Source organism: Kwoniella europaea, chromosome 2, assembly GCF_036810445.1.
Source record: "Kwoniella europaea PYCC6329 chromosome 2, complete sequence".
Taxonomy (NCBI): Eukaryota; Fungi; Basidiomycota; class Tremellomycetes; order Tremellales; family Cryptococcaceae; genus Kwoniella; species Kwoniella europaea.
In genome coordinates this window covers 709,784-723,325 of record NC_089488.1, presented here as the reverse complement: position 1 = coordinate 723,325, position 13,542 = coordinate 709,784, and the positions used below count along the sequence as shown (strand labels likewise).

The window sequence follows — 13,542 nt, the reverse complement described above, 5'->3', positions numbered from 1 at the left end:
AAAGTATGTATATCAAGGATGTACGAAGTATTCATACCATACGCTTTGTTTCACAATTGAGGGTTAGAGCTGATGACCCGGAACAGCGGGAGGACAATGATTACGACTAAATGCCATATAGTTTTCTCATGACCTGAAAGCGATGTTGGGGATACACTGCACATACTACTGTAGATGCAAAAAGTAGAATGACGAGGTGGTGGTATGCAGTTAAGGGTAAAAGCGACATGCGGGAACGCTTCGATGGGAAAAACAACGTACACCTCGCCCACACAAAAAAGCGGAGAGCGCCGTCTATGTTGTCAGTGGCTTCCGGAGATCTGGTCTGTGCGCGAACGATACTCGTACTTTGCATACTTGGTACTTGGATTATCTGTCTATCTACTTTGTTCTTTCACGGTTATTAATTATTATTATAGGTTATGTAGCTACGAGCGAGGCGTATCATATTTGAATCTGTAGTGCTCTCTTCCACCGTTTGCACCTCGACAAGATGCAAATCAGGTTATCTTATGGTCATGCCATAAATCCCTCTATACCTTATTCGCCATAATCTTGGTAGATCTGTTCCTGTCAGCCTCCATGCTTCCCGGATCATAACCGTGTGGAACATTGCCATTTGTGACCGAGTCGTTCTCAACAGCAGTCCTAGTGGGCGAATGGTCGTGTTGAGTCTTCTCCTTAGTAAGAACGGGAACCTGGAACCCCTCGGCATCTGGTAAACTCTGTTGATCGCCTAATCTTGGGTTTCGGAGACATAATGATGCGAACACCAATAATGAGGAGATGCAGATACCTGTGATAGTAAGGTATCTTTGGACTTCTCGGTAGGCCTCACTAGCAGCTTCTCTCTCTGGCGTACCGGGTGGATATTCCGCTACCAAAGCTAGGGGACTTGCAAAGACAGACGCCGCGAGAGTGGATGCGTCTGCCACGCCATATCGGGTGAATGCGTTTAACAAATGCTTGGGGAGACTGTTATTCCAGATTGCTGAGGCAATAGTGTTACTACGACCAAAATACAGTTATTTGTCAGTCAGCATTGGTAGTATGGAGCAGTGATGTTGACTCACCCAAGAGCACTTCCAATCGAGTAAGAAGCGAGATACAACGAAGTTACAGTGGCTGTTCGCTCGTGCTGTACGGCAGATTGAATCATGACTTGAGTAGGGTATGGGAAGAGACCACCTACAATCGCAAACTAAGTCAGTATTATGGCAAGACGTTAGTTTGGCTGCATATGACCCACCTGCGATACCCAATACAACTTCCGCACCGACCAAACCGGCGAAATCATGTGCGGAGAAACCACCTCGGTATCTGATCAAGAGACCGAAGGCAAGTACGAAGAGGAGAGTACCGGCGACGATGAACCATTTCAATCTTCTAACACGTCTGATCACTAACCCCAAGGCGACACCGACGACCACCGAACAGAACGAATAGATATTTTGGACTCGGGTGGCAGACGTGACATCTCTGTACGGTATAAACTTGTTCAGCATCTATCGTTCGATAAAATTAGCATGGACACGTGAGAAATTGACTTACCGATCGAAAGCCAAGGTGAGTGTGTAATACAAGTAATCACCCTGGGTGTACCAAGCGGTATTGAGTAACATCGCAATACAGATTGGCGCTAGCACCATTCGAGTATCTTTGAACAGTCTGAATGGGACAGCGGGGTGCTTGGCAATCTTGGTTTCCCAGATGATGAATGCCGGTAGGGCCACTACGAATCCGACAACCAAGGGAGCGATGATATGAGCAGCCTTCCAGATGTTACTTGTACCTCCAGCCAAGGTGAAGGGGACCAAGATCAAAGCGAATGTAGCTGCGAGGAGGATCAAACCGACGATATCGACTTGCCAGAAGATCTCCACCCATAGAGATGGTTGGGCGAGTGTCTTGAGAGGCGAAGGAATCTCGTCCAACAGGCCTTTACGATTTGCTCTCCATTCTGCTTCTACCAGTGAGCCGAGTAAGGGGAGGGCCATAGCTGGGAAAATGATCGCCCACATCCCTATGTGTAAAACAGGTAATCAGCTTCGTTAGTTGCTATATAAGTGGGTCATAAGAAGGCTCACCGATACCCCATCCCCAGGTCGTAGCTTCCAGCACAGACGATGCGACGTTACCAGATACCCATGCGTTGATGATGAATGGCATGGCGGGGATGTAACTGAAGAATAAACGAGATCGGAGTGAGGTGACATCGGCGATCAACACCTCAACGAGGACTGAACGGTGCATTCAATTAGCATATCCGCCTTGAAGGCCTATTGCAAGTGGTCTGAAAAGACTCACGCATTACACCAGTATAACCAAATTGGTATAGGACTGCGCCACCGGAGAATGCAGAGAGGTTATGAGAGGTAGCTTGAACGATTGTGCCTGTTTAAGAGTGAATGGTTAGCCTCAGTCGATGGGGACTGAGAGCATCAGATGTGAGTTTAACATACCGACGGCATAGAAAAGCACACTGATAAACAAGATACTGATACGACCGAAGTAATCGGAGATCTTGGCGTAGGCAGGTTGCGCAGCAGCAGCTACGACTGATCTAACCACTGTCACAGTGGAAATCTGTGATGAAGTGCCCAACTCGGATAAAGCGGTAGCTTGATAGGTGTATCGGACCGTACCATCTAAACCGTAACTATCTAAAAAGCGAATGAAACGTATATCAGGGGATTGCTCATATGCTAAAAGAAGGATGACTTACAGGCAACCAGGAAAACGGAAATGAACAAAACCCATCTATGCCAAGTGGTAAAGCAAGAAGCGATGATTTCGATTCTCCTTACACCTGGTGATTTGTCACCGAAAGCGGTCTCATTGTCACCTTGCTTTTCAAGCTCTTTGGTAACTTCTAAATCGGGGTATAAAGGATCTGGAGATTTGTTGGGATTCATCTTGATGTCCAGTACTTTGGATTAGATCAAAAGATCAAAGTGGATCGGTATGGTAACCGTAGAATCTGTCAAGACGATATGCAAAAGAAGAAGAAGAAAGGGAACTGAACCAAGCATGATGCTGAAGAAGATCACTTCTTTTATATGTACCTTTTAGGGAGAAAAGAAAAAAGCCCCCTTCCATGGAGCCATTTGGTCATCTTCGTTTATCAGATAAAAATTTTGAAGGCACGACGTGAGAAGGTCGAGAACCCTAAAGCAGAAGGGAGGCTAGAAGTGTTCTGTGTTATTTGGTTTTACAAATTTTTTGACGTCAGGAAAATGACTCCACTCCATTTGGTTACTGTATCTCCGAAATTAACTTTGAGATCTTGGCACGATACCCATGGCTACTCTAGTTGTCGAGAGTGGTTATCGGCCGATTTTGGGCGTTATCTGATACGAGTTTGTCATTTGGTTCCGGACCCAGAGGTAAATTTCTCCTTTTTCGAGGGTGGGAAGATAGTTGATTTCGCTTGTTTACTACGCAACGCACTGTAAACTTGCATGCAGCTCATCATGTTTCATTTGATCTTACCCCAGATGGTCGGCGATCAAGGACAGGACGAACGATTCGGTCGAAGATCTCTTGATCTCGTTTCCTGAAATGGTTTGAGTGGAGTTGCTCACATCGTCTTCCTTTTCGCTTTCCATTTCCAGCTCAAGGACAATATCCCAATTACGCTAGTTGTTAGTGGGTTCATACCCAAGATAATGGGTCTAGCTTGTTTGGACACATCTACGCCCTCAGTAGCGTCCTGAACATTCTACTACTTCACGAAGATAGGTTCGCCACACAATCAACTTTCTCATTAAGATTTCTCTTTCCGAGATGAGCTGCTTTGACTTACTCTTCTTCCCTTCTAGTACGTAGATGTTTACCATTTGACCGTCCCGGCGATCTTCCTACCTCCCTCACCTACGATGAGCAATCGGCCGACACAGACATATCCCAATTCAACTACTATTAGGCTGACGTCATTTACTCAATATTACCGGATCTGACGCCAAATCCCCAGTTTGGCGAATCTCGGTGCTCCAAAATTACCCATATACAGTTATATCGACATCCTTCATTATGTACATGGGTTATACGGTCCACTGCGTAGGTAATAATGCAAATTATAGGACTGACTTCTTGAACCACAGTATCGTTGATACTTGAATCCGTTGTCGCAGTATGTTGGTCCTCACTTCCAAGCAAAGCGATCCGAGACTGAAGAAGGACCCGGTCTGCCGGATATTCCGGATATTCCGGATATGGCACGATCCAATTTTAAGCGATCTAAGCGAACCATTCCAACCAACGTTGAATCCCATCTCACCAATGCCAACTGCATCACATCCCACTGGACTGGTCGTACATACAGCATCTGCTAAGCTCAGGTCCTCTTCATCAATGCGCAGTGCCCTATTCGGGTGCGATGGAAGATCGACGATCCCGTGCCGAACGTCAGACTCGGTTCGATACCACACCAGGCAATCCAACTTCCAGAGGATGGTCCGCTTCTCAATCTACTGTCAGACCTTCACCTAGTCCAAGAATTCACGGAAAAGGATCAAGATCGAGATCACGGTCGAAAGCCCGCTCAAGCTCGAAATCACGTACACGTACACACACACGTGCAAAATCAACAACACCGTCCCCTCCTTTATACCAAGTACGAATACAGCTTGCAGAGGATTATCGTTCACGTCTTCCTTTGATCGTGTCACGATTCATAGGCTATCGCCCTCCAGGTGCCGTACCGCCATACGAACCTCTTCCCATCCCTCCTTTTATATGGTTACAGCACATATCGCTAAAGTATGAGATATGGTTATTTAGCTTTATCGGAACATTCGTCGGTATCCTACTGGTAGAAGCTATCTGTTCGACCAATACGGTATTTAGAAAGGCATATGGTTCGCCGGTAATCGTAGGATCTTTCGGTGCAGCTTGTATATTGCTATTCGGAGTTATCGAAAGTCCTTTAGCTCAACCTAGAAATCATATTTTGGGGAATTTGATAGGTGCCATCATAGGTATTGCTCTAACCAAGTTGTTTACTCTGAATGAGAAAGATGGATATATGGATAGTTTAGACAGTAATGGGAGGTTCAATGGAAGGAGTTTCATGAATGGGGGATTGTCAGTGGCTGTCACTATGTTGATCACCTCCATGTTAGGTATGGTGCATCCACCGTGAGTTTTGATTGTCAGATCCATTTCTCCATCTCACTGATTTATGAGTATGACAGAGCAGGTGCGACTGCTCTAGCAGCTGCTACGGACCCATCGATCATAGATTTATCATGGAACTACATCCCGATCGTATTATGCTCTTCACTCTTATTAATCGGATGGGCATTATTGATCAATAACCTGGGACGAAGGAGATATCCAGTATATTGGTGGAACCCTCAGCGATACTTTGTTAAACCTGATCCCGATTCAAAAGAAGAAGATCAAGATCACCAGAAAGAAAGATTGGGTAGAATTAGAGTGAGATCGAGAGAAAGTGAAGAATTAGCTTTGAAAACTTTAGAAGAAGGCAGATTACGTCAACTTGAAGATGGAGGTAGATCACCTGAGGCGTTGCTGGTTGATAGGATACAAGGTCATGGAGGTCATCTCAATGATATAGTCAATGCTGCAGATGGTCTGAGAGAAGGTGATGGTGACGGTCAAAGAGGGTGGAAAGGTGTACGTGAACCTTTGGGAAAGGTTATGTCGAGGCATGATAAAAGGCTTGCGGAGGGTGCAGAGGGAGATAGGTGATTGAATGATAGGTATACATGGAAGGACACGATCTGGTTGTACAAGGCATCATTACTACTGCATGTATAAGTATTGTATGAGATAGACCGACTGATATCAAAGATACCAAGATACAATGATACATATCCAAGTGGCAATACCCAAATAAGTTTTTGGACACATTTCTCTTAGAGCCATTGGTGTAAATTCGGTATCCTTACCAGATCAACTCGACATATCTACTCCTCCCACCATTCCTTACAATCTCTACCACTTCCTTCTTCGTTTCACCCACGCCTACACCGTGATTTGGTCCTTCATGGTCGCATTCCGTTATACCGTCAATGACTGATCCGTCCAAGTTGCCCCTATCCTCCTCTAGGCCTCTTAATCCTAATGCTCGTAATGAAGGTAATTTCGTCTTTCCAGGTAACAATAGCCCTTCCAAGATCTTAGCTGTGAGCTCAAATCGAGGGAACGACAGATCCAAAATCTTTTCGTATAGATCATTAGCTTATGCACCACCGTCATGTGTGCCAAACGGCCAAACCTGGAAGACACACCTTCAAAACTATCAATTTCCTGCCTAGCGTGCCAAACCCCCTTCTTAGTCCATCTTCACTGAACATTTTCCCTCCGAGCCTGATCCCCACTAGGGACAATTCCCTCAATCCTGTAGGTAAGACGGATACCAGCCTGTCTAGATCTGATGGTAGTGTGCTATATCCCAAATTTAGGGATGTGATCGAGCTGAGATTGGGTATCCGCGCGAGAATGGATTGGGGCAACGGATGGAGAGTTAGTGAGAGGTGGGTCAGGGTAGGTTCAGATATTGAGGGAGAATCCCAGTCGTTTCCAATTCCAATTCCATCATCTTGATTTTGTTTATCAGATTCTAGTATTCCGTCACTGAACGTTAGGCCCGGTGGATCTGGCGGAGGATCAGATGTCATAGCCAAGATAGACTTATCTGATAACCTGTGTTGACTGGTGGAAGGTAAGAGAGAAGCTGTGTGGAGTAATGATGATTTTAGGTGTAGGGAGAGATATGGTATTTGTTCACGAAGTATTTCACCTAGAGTATTAGATTCTTCCGGTTCATCTGAATTGCCTTCCTCCGGGGAGTAAAGGATCGGCTGATCATCTTCTAGATACCTTAATACGGTTCTAAGGCAATGTTCCACCAAAGTATTCGACTGCGTCGTAGGACTATTGAACAGCAATGATGTAGATGACTTGAGCTGCCGAGTAGTGATTGGTTGAGGAGACCTTTTAGCATGGGCGTGACTCGGAGCTATATCTGTAGTAGATGATGAAGATTGAGATGGTCGCCAGGAAGGTGGTGGAGCTGGACCAGCTACTGATCGAGATGCTTGACGGTGAGCTATGTTATTACGGCGGAGGATCTCGGCACTAAAAACACCTCAAGGATAATTAGCATTGTTACACGCTGACAAGCTTCTTACAGCAATAATTCTAAGGAGAATTAGGGCTTCTACCACGAACAGACTTGACTTACGGATGTACCCCACCGTTCTCAACCTCCACCAGACCCCCTATCCCACTCGTCCCGCTTGTAGAAGCGACAGGAGAAGGTGCCCATACTCTTTCACTAGTACCAGCCCCATTCAAATGCGGCGGTATATCCCTAGGTCTAGAGTTCCGAGATGAAGAGAGTAAGTCATTGACTGATTTTTCTGATTTGGTGTCTGTCTTTTGAGTCTGCTGAGATGAGTGAAGGAGATGCTTGAAAGTTGGGAGGTGTTTTGGCATTGGCTCTTGTTTGGGAAGAGATTATGATAGTGATTGCTTCAATCCTGAGAGTTGTAGTGTGTGTTTCAAGTCTATGGCAATGAGGGGTACTAGCAGTAGAGGATGAAGATACAATGTTGTTGTGATCTTTGGAGGGGTTCGAGGTATAATCGCTTTGATGAGCTCAGTTGCTAGCGTTGTTACCCCGCATTGTAAGCCACGTGCGTTCACCCTGACTCCACACTCTACTAGGACCTCCCGGTTCGCTTTAGGCCGATCAAGACGACACAGCGACACAGTGACACAGTGGATCAGATGATGATAGAGTCAACTAGACAACGCATCACTCACACTCTCATCCTCATCCTCATCCTCCTCCTCCTCATCACGACAGACATAGTCACCTTGCTATTCGTGTCTGTTTCGGGCCTTCACTTGTAAGCATACTGCCAGGATGAGCACATACGATACTACATCCCGCAAACACAGCGGATATCCGCAAAGATCCAACGAAGCTAGTGAGTGGAACCTCTGTTCATTGATCGCGATCAGGCCTTGACCCGGTAATATGAGCTGATGATGCCTGATGATGTAGAATATAAGCACTTGGGATCTACTCACGGTCGTCTAGACCAGTTCATCGTTAGTAATATCTACTGTCTCTACAGAACCTATACTCCTTTGTTCGCCAAGCCAAGCACAGCTGACCATGATAAACGTTCTTAGGGAGGCCATTATGCAGATTACAACCTCTCTTCCCTCCTCTTCGCCCATCGGCTAGATGATTCCAAACACGTGAAGCTAGAAGTATGGTCTGCGCCCAACCGATCCAAGCCGTCTTTCGAAGAGGCCAAGCGCCAGAACTATCGGATCGCCCATAAAGGTGAAGAATTTGGTCCATCATGGTCTAATCACTGGTTCCGCATTACTATACACATCCCATCGGAGTGGTCAGCATACGAAAGAGTGCAACTCGAATTCGATTGTTCGGGCGAAGCCATGGTCTACACGGTCGAAGGAGATCCAATCCATGGATTGACAGGTGGATTTGGTGGTGATCGACGAGTAGAATTCATTATCCCTCCCGAAATGAGGGATGCGGGAGTAGGACATCTCTATATCGAAGCGAGCTGTAATGGGATGTTCGGTATTAACGATATGGACCCACCTGATCCCAATCGATATTACAGATTGAACTCGGCGGATCTGGTCGTACCGAATATGGAAGCTTGGAGATTGATGTGGGATTTCAACGCAATCCATCAAGTCTACAATACCTTACCTGATGATTCGCCCCTGTCCAAGCATTCGCTATACGTCGCCAACGAGATCATGAATGTGTTCAAGAGAGGTAGTCTGGAGAGTGTGGGGAGATGTAGGAAGTTGGCAGAAGAAATTCTAGGGAAAGAGTGGGAGAAACAAGTTGGAAAAGAGAGTGAGGATGCTGATAAGCAGAAAGGGACGTTGTGGGGCGTTGGTCATTGGTAAGCTATCTTAGTCTCTTCCCTGCACTCTCATGATCTCTCTATGTCTCGATCGTCCTCCACCTCAGCCCATCCTATAACCTATGATTGCTTCACCCTTTATGGCTATCCCATCACTTATATAGCTTTCATCATATCCATCCTTGCTGTTTTCTACCCGTGAGATACCTCAGGATTTGAATACTAACACTCTTCATTGTCCCCCTCAGTCACATTGACACAGCTTGGCTCTGGCCCTTCTCTGTTACTCAACAGAAGTCCGCTCGATCCTGGTCAACCCAATGCGACTTGATCGATCGATATCCCGAACATCGATTCTCCGCGACCCAAGCTCAACAATTTAAATGGACCGAAGAGCTATATCCCACTTTATTTGCAAGGATCAAAAGCAAAGTATCAGAAGGATCCTTCCAACCGCTGGGTGCAACTTGGGTAGAAATGGATACGAACATGCCCTCCGGCGAGGCTCTGGTCCGACAATTCTTGTACGGTCAGAGATACTATGAAAGTAGATTTGGGTTCAGGGCGAAGACTTTCGTTCTACCTGATACTTGTAAGCTTTCTGCCATTCTCATTGGCTTGAACAACGAAGCTGACGATATCTCTTACTGTGATAGTCGGTTATTCTAGTCAATTGCCTCAGATCTCTCGGCAAGCAGGTGCACCTAATTTCTTTACGCAAAAACTATCTTGGAACTCGATGTAAGCTACATGAAGGTGAAGATCCTTCAAGTTAAGCTGATGAGAATCGCTGTAGTAATGACTTCCCACACACTACCTTCAATTGGGTCGGTTTAGATGGATCACAAGTGCTTACCCATATGACTCCGGTGGATAATTATAACAGTCAGTAAGTATCGTTCAGTCAGCTAGGATGCGTCAAGGGCGATCAAAGCTGACCATCGGAATCGTACCAGATGCGATATCGGAGACATCAGAAGAGGTATGACAGGACATAAGAACCTGGATGTTAGCTGTATGTCAAATAGCATCCTTCTTATCCATATCTCATGCTAATCCCGGTACCAGCTCAATCACTCCTACTCTTCGGTAATGGGGATGGAGGTGGTGGACCTACTCCACCAATGCTCGAAAAGCTCCGAAGAGCACGAGCGATAGGTAAACGATCCGATGCCGGTGGTCAGTTACCCCTCGTTAAGATGGGAGGAAGTTTCGACGAATTCTATGACTCGGTCAGGAAAGAAACTGAGAACGGCACGAGATTACCTTACTGGAGAGGAGAACTGTACTTTGAACTTCACAGGTCAGTTATCACTTCATCTAAGGTCAATCCAAGCTGACTTGATTTGCTTCGGGCCGTGTAGAGGAACATACACTTCACACGCATCCATCAAGAAAGGCAATAGGAAGAGTGAGATCCTCATGCGAGAAGCTGAATATGCGGCTACGATCGCTAGTTTGATTGACCCCGATTATGAATACCCAAAGAAGGTAAGTTAGCTGTATTATGACGGCGAGCGCCATAACAAAAGCTCATTAGATGAGAATAGCGACTCGATGCTGCATGGGAAGATCTATTGCTTTGTCAGTTCCACGATGTTTTGCCTGGAAGTGGTATAGCTATGGTACGTACCACATCCTATTGTCATATGCCTTGCAGCTTCGATTTCTAGCTGCGTACTATCATGTGTTGTCATCTGAAAAAGCAGTGATTCTGATAATCATGATAATCACCTAGATCTACGAAGACGCCGAGAAGAAATACGCTTCTATCCAATCGTCAATCCACGCAGTAATCAACGAAGCTTATTCGATAATCTATCACTCCTCCTATCCGATTTCAGCTGAAGAGCCAACTAAGATCGCTGGACCGATCTTCGCTGTCAATAACATACCTGACTATCCCCGACAGGAAGTCATGAGTGCTCCTATCAGCGCCCATACGCAGATTGAATCGAAATCAGCTCAAATTAGTAAAGATGGTCAGACAGGTTATATGCTGGTAGCTACGAAGAACGATGAGAATGGTCATGGGGATTTGATGATGGCTAACCCTAGAGGACTGTACGCTAATCCTAGAGTCCAAGGTGAGCTCCTGGCATGGGTAGCCCCTAATTGCGCATCGGCTGATCTCATCATTCATAGTCACTAAGGAGAGCGATGATCTCTTCGTCATGGCCAATAGTGTATTGTCAATGAAGATTGAGAATGGGAGGATCACCAGTATCTATGATAAAGCCTTGGAGTGAGTTGACTGGCAGTAAGTTTGATAGAGTTGAAGCTGCTAACAGCCTTGTGATGTATAGTAAGGAACTTTTACCCCATGGTCAGACTGGTGGTTTGGTGATTATGGAAGATCATCCAAATTACTGGGAGTGAGTCATTTCTATTGCAGAGATTGAGCCATGAATGATGGTACTGATTAAGGCTTCTTGGTTGCTATCCTACTTAGTGCTTGGTGAGCTTTATTGACTTGGCTATGTCGCAAATCGCAAATACAAGTAGTACTCGGGAGACTGATCGTGTGCGTCTTCTAGGGACGTTGACGAATTTCATCTTGAGAAACAAATTCATCTCAAATTCGAGTCCGTGCATATCAAAGAAGAAGGACCGCTGCGAGCAATTGTTGGAGCTAGTCTGCAAATTGGTGAAAGTCGCATTGAAGTCAACGTGAGTTTTAGGCTTATACCGCTACCTATCATCATGGGATGGGAAAGCTGAGATGTGCGAAATGTGAATATGTAGATCTCAATGGACGCCATTCCTGCCTCTCTCAGAGCTGATGCAAGAAGTATGATCCGATTTGATGCTGCCATGTGAGTCTCAATCTTGGTAAAGTCATTGATGATAACAAACTAAATGCATCGACAGCGACTGGCGAGAGAAACATCAATTCTTGAAGTGTAAGCTAGCCATAACAAACGTGTGATGTCCGGAGCGGCAAGCTGACTCAGTTCTCATTCAACAGTCGAACTTCCACTTGATATCTACTCTGACTTTGCTACTTACGATACTCAATTCGGAACGGTTGCGAGACCTACTCATAGGAACACAAGTTGGGATGCTGCCAAGTGAGCTATTCATACCGATTAGCGGTTAAGTGCAGATAGCTGAAGTGAACGATAGGTTCGAAGTTTGTGGACATAAATTCGCTGATCTATCCGAGGTAAGCTGGCATGATCTCGAGAGTAGGGGTATTAGCTAACGAATTATCTCAGTATGGGTATGGTGTAGCCATTCTGAATGACTGCAAGTACGGATAGTGAGTAGCTTCATAGTCATGTAGTCCGATACAGAACCTGATTTAGGTTGGAACATCAAAATAGTGCTACTCAAGGCAATGTCATGCGACTATCTTTACTACGAGCTCCTACTCAACCAGATGCGGACTGCGATATGGGTACACATTCATTCTCATTTGCGATTTACCCTCACAAAGGAACTTTCGTAGAGAGTGATGTGGCTAAAGTAGCGTATGCCTTCAATACTCCTATGAGACGTGAGTGAAGCACTTCCCTTGGTACGAAGGTCTAAAGCTGACGTTTTGTCATGTCGATATAGTACGATACTCGAAAGACCCTATTGATATCGCGCTTGAACCACTGGCTTTACAATGTCCGTTCAAGCTGCAGAACGCGCCTAACGTGATGCTCGAAACTATCAAGCGAGGAGAGGATGATGAATTCTCGTCTCATAAAACGGACGGAAAGCAGACCATCGTTTTGAGGTTGTATGAACATCTGGGTGGACATGCGAGAGCTGTCTTGAAAGTGTGAGTCGATGTGCCCATGACTTATCAGCGTCTCGGTGCTGTGTAGATCTCAAAGTATGAGTGAATCGCTCGCTGACAGTCTTTCCGTATCACCCATTTGACATTGATATAGCACCGGTCTAAATGTTCTCAAAGCTGAATCAGTCAACATCCTAGAAGATCACCTCGAGACGCTCAAGATCCATTCCCACTCGGAGGAGCATAATTTGACGTCTACAGAAGAGGCCGACGAGGAGGAGTCTTGTGGGGACAAGAAGAAGAGACCACCTAAAGACGATGGATCTTCAGCGATCAAATTATCCTTCAGAGGATATGAGATCAAGACTGTCAGATTGACCGTTCAAGATTCACATCATAAGGACAAGGATGGGAAGAGGGAAAGAAGGGAATCAGAATGCAGCTGGGTTAAGATCTAGTTGGTGTAGACTTTGGCATCTACGGGGATGGAGTGACTCTTGGCAGAAAGAGGGTGTGATTGGAGGAAATCTTTACCGCTGGTCGGAGTCTTGTATATGCTGTCTGCTATTTGCTTGGTTGTGAATTACTGTCAACTGGATCCAATTAAATATCAAGAAATGAATGAATGGATAAATGTTCTGAAAGTTCACAATGAGGTTAATCGCTCATAGGACGCCGACTCCCTGTCCCCGTAAATCTTACGTTACCATGGTCGAGTGTGGTGTATGAGTGAGTCTAAGCGCTACTAATCCAACTAAGTTTACTCACTCACCGTACGCGTACTCTTTGGTAATTCGGTGATTCGCAAAGGAGCAGCGCAGGTGGGTGCAGGGCTATTTTCAGTAACTTTGGTGTCGGAGTTGACCGAGTGTCAGGTGAGTGGGATTCACTCTCGGTCAAACCCGATGTCTACTTTTATTG

At 45.6% G+C, this 13,542-nt stretch overlaps 4 protein-coding genes across 4 annotated transcripts; 2 read left to right on the top strand and 2 right to left on the bottom strand.

The window, feature by feature from the left end:
* Window positions 1-533: 533 nt before the first annotated feature.
* On the bottom strand, window positions 534-2,915 carry V865_006605 (uncharacterized protein; the record flags this gene model as incomplete). Its single annotated transcript, XM_066230363.1, has 8 exons — window positions 534-1,008; window positions 1,074-1,188; window positions 1,250-1,479; window positions 1,552-2,023; window positions 2,088-2,240; window positions 2,308-2,394; window positions 2,463-2,663; window positions 2,726-2,915. 8 exons carry the CDS (start codon window positions 2,913-2,915, stop codon window positions 534-536), a joined length of 1,923 nt encoding a protein of 640 aa, XP_066086460.1.
* Window positions 2,916-4,378: 1,463 nt separating this feature from the next.
* V865_006604 (uncharacterized protein) lies at window positions 4,379-5,715 on the top strand (the record flags this gene model as incomplete). The annotated part of the gene is made up of 2 exons (XM_066230362.1): window positions 4,379-5,139; window positions 5,196-5,715. The coding sequence occupies 2 exons, from the start codon at window positions 4,379-4,381 to the stop codon at window positions 5,713-5,715; spliced, it is 1,281 nt and encodes a 426-aa protein (XP_066086459.1).
* A 196-nt stretch (window positions 5,716-5,911) lies between these two features.
* On the bottom strand, window positions 5,912-7,467 carry V865_006603 (uncharacterized protein; the record flags this gene model as incomplete). The annotated part of the gene is made up of 3 exons (XM_066230361.1): window positions 5,912-6,187; window positions 6,258-7,107; window positions 7,214-7,467. 3 exons carry the CDS (start codon window positions 7,465-7,467, stop codon window positions 5,912-5,914), a joined length of 1,380 nt encoding a protein of 459 aa, XP_066086458.1.
* A 433-nt stretch (window positions 7,468-7,900) lies between these two features.
* Window positions 7,901-13,079, top strand: V865_006602 (uncharacterized protein; the record flags this gene model as incomplete). The annotated part of the gene is made up of 22 exons (XM_066230360.1): window positions 7,901-7,964; window positions 8,042-8,088; window positions 8,173-8,930; window positions 9,140-9,483; window positions 9,548-9,632; window positions 9,688-9,780; window positions 9,848-9,906; window positions 9,960-10,194; window positions 10,256-10,382; window positions 10,442-10,516; window positions 10,630-10,978; window positions 11,037-11,136; window positions 11,198-11,266; window positions 11,429-11,561; window positions 11,637-11,707; window positions 11,763-11,794; window positions 11,860-11,962; window positions 12,018-12,057; window positions 12,110-12,153; window positions 12,218-12,390; window positions 12,453-12,663; window positions 12,776-13,079. 22 exons carry the CDS (start codon window positions 7,901-7,903, stop codon window positions 13,077-13,079), a joined length of 3,516 nt encoding a protein of 1,171 aa, XP_066086457.1.
* Window positions 13,080-13,542: the final 463 nt, after the last annotated feature.